The 7500-nt window shown below is 38.3% G+C and overlaps 1 protein-coding gene across 1 annotated transcript in view; it reads right to left on the bottom strand.

Moving 5' to 3' along the window:
* Positions 1-5522, bottom strand: part of LOC109045354 (DDRGK domain-containing protein 1) — an 8698-nt gene extending 3176 nt beyond the window's left edge. The window contains exons 1-6 of the mRNA XM_042757235.1: positions 5408-5522; positions 2499-2581; positions 1687-1864; positions 621-757; positions 430-531; positions 1-170 (exon numbers count right to left, since the gene is read on the bottom strand). The exon at positions 1-170 is cut by the window's left edge and continues 46 nt beyond it. Coding sequence (XP_042613169.1) covers positions 1-170; positions 430-531; positions 621-757; positions 1687-1864; positions 2499-2581; positions 5408-5522 — 785 coding nt within the window. The remainder of the gene's footprint in view (positions 171-429; positions 532-620; positions 758-1686; positions 1865-2498; positions 2582-5407) is intronic.
* Between the last annotated feature and the right edge of the window lie 1978 nt (positions 5523-7500).

Genomic DNA, 7500 nt, shown 5'->3' with positions numbered 1-7500 from the left:
ATGAGATGACTAGTGATGCAGAGGAAGTAAAGCAGACGCAGCTCTTGTTCACTGAGCTCCTCTGCTTCTCCCTGATCCTCGATCACAAAACACCTTCCGCTCCTGCTCCTCCTGTACTCCTGCTCCTCCTTCCGCTCCTGCTCCTCCTTGGAGCGCCGCAGCTCCTCCTCCTGAGAAAAGACTTATTTAAACATCATTGAAAAACATACACAATCACTTAAACATCAGTCAAAAATACACATCATCACTGACACACGGTCAGAATTACTGGTGATGACTGACAGATGATATGAAGCCCATATAGGTCTATTTAGAATCACACTATTTTATTTAGAAATAGTAAATAAGACATGCATAATTTCTGCAATGGAATTTTCTTATGTTTGTTACGTCTTACGTCTTGACTGGTGTTATATCGGTGAAAATTACCCGTTTTTGCTCTTGCAGTCTCTCCTTCTCCTCTTCTTTCTGTCTCTCTTGATCTCTGAGCTCCTGCATCTTCCTCCTCTCCTCTCGCTCTTCCAGCTCGGCCTGAAACACACACATTAATAACACACACATTAATAACCCGACTCCTGATACGACGGGTGAAGGGTGAGATTGAGCCGCAGTGCTGTAACCTCTCTCTGAGCTTTCCGCGCTTGTTTCTCCTCCAGCTTCTTCTGTTTCTTCGCTCCGACTTTAGCAGCGGCTTGAGGACGTTCTTCGGACGGCTGCCTGTCTTCCTGATCCTCATCCGCTTCCGCAGGACTGTCCTCTGAGGAGACAGAACCAGTCCGTTTAGAGTCTAAAGCGTTCTGTGATATAACGTAAGGCACGGCACTACATGTGAGGAGAGTAAAGAACCATTTCTTCCCCAGCGATTAATCACAGTACATTATGCCCAGTTCCTACACAGATTTCTGAAATGTTGTTTAAATATGGCAAACAAGCAATCTATTATAATTTCGCACTTTAGGGTACATTCCAGAACAGAAATCTGAACAAAGACAAAGCCAAAGTTCTCATTTGATTTTGTCATGTTAAAGTTTCTTCCCGGGCTCGATTTTTGGATTTCCTTTTTTTTTTATTTAATCACTCCATAAACCAGAAAATTATGAAGATGCATAGTTTCTGCCACTGAATAAAGGTAATTGCGACTTTTTAATCTCAAATTCTCACTTTTTTTCTATAATTGCATGATATAAACTTGCAAAAAAGTCAGAATTGTGAGATAAAAAAGTCGCAATAACCGGTTTTAATTTTTTTTTCAGTGGCGGAAACAGGCTTCCATAGAAAATAATGTCAAAGCACTGAATTAAATATGCAGAAATCAGTGAGCATGATATTTGAACAAACCTTCAAATATACCTTTCATTTTTATTTATTTTTCCACCATAGACAGGAAATAAAAACTGTCATGTTTGGTGAACGTAAGAGGAAAAACTCCTTAAAGATGTGGAGTTGAATTGAAACGTACAGATGCGAATAAATAAAGTAAATGAAAATAAGCACTTAAAAAAGTGGTATTTTTGATGTTTTCCTTGACACATCTGAAAGAAGACATGGAAGCAAAACTGACCAGTGCATGCCTTAGTGAATGAATCAGATTTGACCCTAAAAATGCAACAAATGTAACAGCTTCCTCTGCAGGTGCACACTGTTACACTGTTGCAAACACGGGCTCAGACTGCAGGCTTGCTGTACCGTTGTCTGACGGCCGCTGCGCGCGCTGGACGTTCACTCTGCTGTGCAGGTTTCTGCGGCGGCGAGGCATTCCTGCCGGACGCTCCTCTGCCGCCTGCGGACGGGCCGCGGCTCGAACCGCCACATTCTGATGCTCCTCACGGTCAGCTGCTGGAATAAACCAACAGAAGAGATCTGTCTGTGAACAGGGGTTTTTACTCTTTTAGATGCCACAAACACCCCAGATATAATCATTCTGTGTGAGGGACCACTAATATTTAAAAGGCAGTTATATATTTTCATGTATAAAGACAAAATTTAGACAAATTTAAATAGTTAAACTATATATCATGAAAAAAATCTCTTTTTTATACTCATTATAGTGCTGTACCACTATATGTATTATTTCTTTAATATTTCTTTAATTCACTTTTTTTATTGTTTACTCTATATCTTTTTAATTATTTATTTAGGTAGTTTAATATTATTGTTAATTTTAAGTAAATAATTTTATGTGTTCATTTTTTATTATTTTTTTAACATTTTTATTTTATTTATTTTATTATTATCTATTTTATTTATTGTTTTGTTCTCTACATTTTCATCAATCCACCAGCCCACAGTAAAGTTACTAAAAGTTATATTGCTCTGGAATGATATTTATTACAAAAAGTGATATGCCAATTAACATGCGAAATTCACCACGTTTTTAAAAAGTAACATCTCTGAAAAGTGGTTACAAAAAAACAATCTATTTGATGGCAGTCAAAACACATTTTTTAGAAAATAGTGTAATTTAATTTAATATGTGGGAACTATTATAAACACATTACTTTCTTTAGCATGGTGTACCGTTCAGTCTTATTCTCACACAGTATCATCGGGTCTGTAAACACATATTCAGGAAAGGGGCTCCCTGCAGTTGGGAACATCACATAGGGGTTTATCTTAACCTTTCGGTGCGTTCTCCACGGAGTTTCACAGCAAACACATAGAGAACGAGCAGAAGAGAATAAGAACTTCGGCTACAAACATAACAGAACCACATCCATTTCAATCGCTAGAAAACCCACACATTCTAGACTGCTACTGCGAAGCCTCAGCCCGCTGCGCAGCTTCAGCGGAAGTTGACATTTGCTTTCGCTCGACTTTGCGTCTCTTCCGTGTCAGAGCCGCGACTCTAAAGGGTCCGGAGGATATGGCCGGTTTACACCCGTGTGGACGGAATATCCGGACTTTTTGCAAAACAGGAAGTACAAATTGTAATTTTTTGTCATTTGCGTTTTTCACATGTGGGCGCCTAAATTGTGACATAATTCAAATGCGATTGCAAATCTGGCATCATTCACGTTTGCCATTTTCGCTTTCGTGAACGCACCAGAGCCTGTCATATTTACATAGCAATAATTAATAACACAATTTGCTTTTTTTACTCTCTCTGCGTCGTGCATGTAACCTGCCAAAAAAAACAAACCTCAACATGGAATTGCAAATTCCTCTTGCCTTTGAATGTCCGATGTCTACACGGACAGCTTGCAATCAATTGTGAGGGGCCGGGGGACTATATGAATTCAGTTTATATTTTGCCAGAACTCCATGTCCCAAAAGCCCCGCAAGGACAGGACAGATAAAAACAAACAAAACAACCAAAACAAAAAAGTAAGAAAAAAGCAAATACAATAATTAAATAAATACAGACATTTCCAGCCAAGCACTCTCCAGTCTGGGACCTGTGTACCTGTAGCAGCTTTTTTTTTTTTTCCCCATAAAGGGATTTGAGAGTTCACCCTTGATACTGTTAGTAGACTCATCCAGACGTTGCATAAATTTTAAACATCAAATTTCTTCAAAGTGCTTTCACAGTGTTGTTCTCCTACAGATACAATAATATCTGACTACGCACATCCCTCCTCTGGGAACCTGGAGTAAAATGTTCTCATGGAATCATTGTAGTCACCTTCTGCATGCTAACATATGTTTTGTAAGAACGACCACCAGATGGGCTGTTTATAGAGTGGTGTACAGTAAGCTTTGACAGAGGGCCACAGAAACTAGACTTACGTGCTTATGGGGTGTTTGCCTGTGCAATATACCTTATAACACTGTCTGTATCATGTCATCAATCATCATTCATCTTCATCTGCAATACCAATGACCCACGGTATTTAATAATCTTTTGCAGCCATCCAACGCCACAAATGTGTATAGGGCTAGATTGAAACACAGGACAAATATCAGGCATTTATCCTGTTTTCGTTCTGCTATACTAAAACCAGAGAACAAATATGATTTAAATACATCAAAATTTTATATCAAATCCCATCCACCCCATAAGCAGAGCAATATATAAGAAGCTCCTGCTGCCCTAACACTACTAGGACCCACTAAAGAAGGTAACCGAATCATCTGCGATGACATAAAGATGAGATTCACTCAGCTTGCTACACCAGAATCATACATGCCCAGTGTTACAAACCATTAAGTCTCCTTGACCAGTGTCATCCATATATGAGGAAGTAAAAATAAGACAGGGGAGACAACCGATTCCTCCCTGCACTAGTGGAACACCAAAGGAGTGGACAGCTCTAAAGGGGGCAGATATTGCACGCCCCCCGCCCATTTAGACTATGCATTGCTGGGAGGCACAGAGGACACTGAGGGGTGGGCATAAGCCGATAGAGCAAGAACCCTCAACAAGTATACCGCCAGGGAACACGACATCTTGCATTTAGAAGACCTTAATCACAGAAGTTGATTCGAAGCTGTTTGTGATTCACGACTCGATCAAATGATCGTAGGACGTCAGATCAGGCGCATCAATAAAAACATATGGAGAAGTAGTTGGAATTTTTAGACCTTGATAAAATTTACTAGTTCCTTGAGAGCATAAATACACATGTCTGTGCCATTGGTTTTGGCTTTAAATCCCAAAGGGATTATCCAGTGAAGAGATGTACCCACTCACTCTAATCAGGAGGATTCTTTTCCATTACCTTGGATAAAATACTGGCCCAATGCCTATAGTGTCTATAATTATTCCGGCAGCCCAACTTTTCCAGCTTGGTTCATTAATAACGGGGACAAGCAGATAGATTGTCACATTGAATCTGGAAAGTAAGTATGCATGGATCACACAAACCAGTTAAGTTTTGATTGCTAAAAGGGAAAGCAAGCCTAAGAACTGGCATTTTTCAGATGCCTCTGCAAGTTTTATTGAATCCATACCACATGTTTATATGTTTAGGAATTTCCATATGGCACCAAATACCTTCATGTGTCAGAATACTTATTGATTCATTACTGATAGCAGAGTCCTCCACATGTGGATCAGTTTTTTAAACAATTAAAGCGGGAGCTATAGTGCTGTCTCCCATATTTTCAACAACATTATCTTCTCCGGAGACTCGCCCTTCAAACAAGTACAAGGAAGGGAAGATTTACAGTTATTGAGGGACCTCACCTCCGTTCCAGAAAAAGTCACAACAGCTGGTAGGTATGCGGAATCACAAATGATGCTTTTACTGGCCATAGGGTCCAGCCCTTAGTGGCTTGCATCATTTCTAGATATAAAAACAAACAGCATAATTATTATCTGGCATTGGCACGCTTTTTATCTCAAGCTCAGGGCCCTGCCTCAGTCTCCCAGCCAGGGCCCAAAGCTTGCTCAGCTTCCAGGCTTCAGTGTGATATGGTGCTACATGCTCATTCCATCCTGATTACAATATTGCAGGCCTGTTTATACCTGTGTGTTTTTTGAAGGGGTTTACCACCCTCAACAGAGCAGCCACAACATCATCATACATGACGCATAGATTGCTCTTGTGCTCCTCAATCTGACAGTTGACATCCTTACACATAATAGCTTCTCTGGGCAGATAAACATTACTTAGATAATGGTCTGTATTAGCATAATAAGCCAAAAGATCCTCTTCAGAAAAGAGGCTGACCAGTCTAATTTAGTACTCACATTACCACTATTAGCATTGTTGTTGCTGACTGTAGATGGTAATTCTTCAATGTGTTAGTGTGAGGGCCAAAGGTATATGATCTATTATTGTGACCCCATACTTAATACCCATATTCTCTATGGCTGCATGCCCATCAGCTGTACTAAAACAATGGTCAAGCCACTATGGGGCGTGTTTGTATGGGAGGTGACGTCACTCACCTGTGGAGGTAATCCGTAAAGGTTCAGCTAAAGGCAGCTGCCAATCCGAGGTACGTGCCTGTGTGAATGCTGTCTTCTTTTTTTTTTTTTTACCCCAAATGCTAACGATTTATACCTGTTAGAGGGAGCACCAACGATGCAGCTAATAGAATCAAATTCAATATTGCTAATGCTTTTCACATGCATCCCCCTTTTGACTTTCTGGTTAATGTTGAATGTAAGAATTACTTACTCTAGCAACAGTCACGGCTCGACTGTATTATCAGATGATGCAAACTATTCGAGCTTTTTATTTAATTTAATTTTTTTTTTTATCAAATTCCGCTGTTTGAATTGAATTGAAGAGAAGTTGTACATTGATTCATGTAATTCGTAATTATTGTGACAACAATAGCATTTTCTGTCTTGTGCTTTCAAGATATTAGAAATACACAACTAAAATATAATGGGTGCATATTTTAAAAATAAGCTAAAAATATTATTTGCAGTACAGATTGATTTACTTCACAAAAAAATCTTATTTAGCTCCTTTACCATTTACCATATAGTGTTCTGGTCTTAATATTTTCCTCAAAACCAATGTAATGTTCTAGACATGATTATGGCCTTGTTTATTTATAAATAAAGTTAGTTGAAAATCACCAGTGTAGAAACAACGATACAGAGAAAGAGAACAAAGAAGGTTTTTATTGTGTATTATTATTCAATACAAAAAGTTTATTTTGTTGTAGTGCATGATATTCTAGGCTGCCGCGCAAGCTGCAGGTGAGTGACTGACAGCAGCTGGGGAAGGGAGTTGACTTTTCTGGTGAATCTGAAGCACTGAATTTTCAAGTGATGCCAAATTTTCTGTGAAATTTAAACCACTGAATTTGTGGAAGTGAATTTGTAAAAGTGAGGAAATAAAATGGATGAGGAAAACTGCCTGTCAGATATTATACATCCCTTATTTTTAAACAGATTGAATATTTCAGATGTGAACTCTAGAAGGTGAATACATACAGGTGAATTGAATTTTAATCATGAAAATGTGTGACATGTTTTAATTGAAATATTCACAGCTTAAATATACAACTATATTGGATTTCAGCCCCTAAAAGGTACCAGCCCTGAAAATGCAATCCATTTTTTCTTCAGGATTTCTTTAGGTGCAATTCAATGTACTTTTTTTGTCTCAAAGACATTTGTCATTATATTTACTTCCATAATATTATTCTATGTAAAAAAAAAAAAAAAAAAAGCCTTAAAGAAAAAAACAGAAAAAGGAAGCACTGACAGGGAGAGAGAGGCGTTGAGAGTGTTAAATCATAAATATTGTTTATATATATATATATATATATTGTGTTTAATATACAGTTTACCAAAAAAAAAAAAGTATCCACTTTTGCACAGCTTCACCCAATATGTAATGTAACCTTGAACAAAGAAAAAGAGAATAAGGCTAGGAATAAAAGTTATAGAAAGGGGGAGGAGGCTACATGCATTTCTCTGAAAATAAAGGAAGGAATGGTGACTAATAATAATAAGAGAGAGCTGTAAAGGGGCTTCTAAGTCTCTATTGTTTTATCATCATACTTGCAATTTGTTATTCTCAGGAATTGTCCAATCATATGATCAGAAATGTAAATACTACCCTTATGTACAGAGGGGATGTAGCAATGCATGTA

This window comes from Cyprinus carpio, chromosome A5 (genome assembly GCF_018340385.1).
Source record: "Cyprinus carpio isolate SPL01 chromosome A5, ASM1834038v1, whole genome shotgun sequence".
Taxonomy (NCBI): domain Eukaryota; kingdom Metazoa; phylum Chordata; class Actinopteri; order Cypriniformes; family Cyprinidae; genus Cyprinus; species Cyprinus carpio.
The sequence above is the reverse complement of the archived record's forward strand: the minus strand, read 5'-3'. Positions and strand labels throughout refer to the sequence as shown.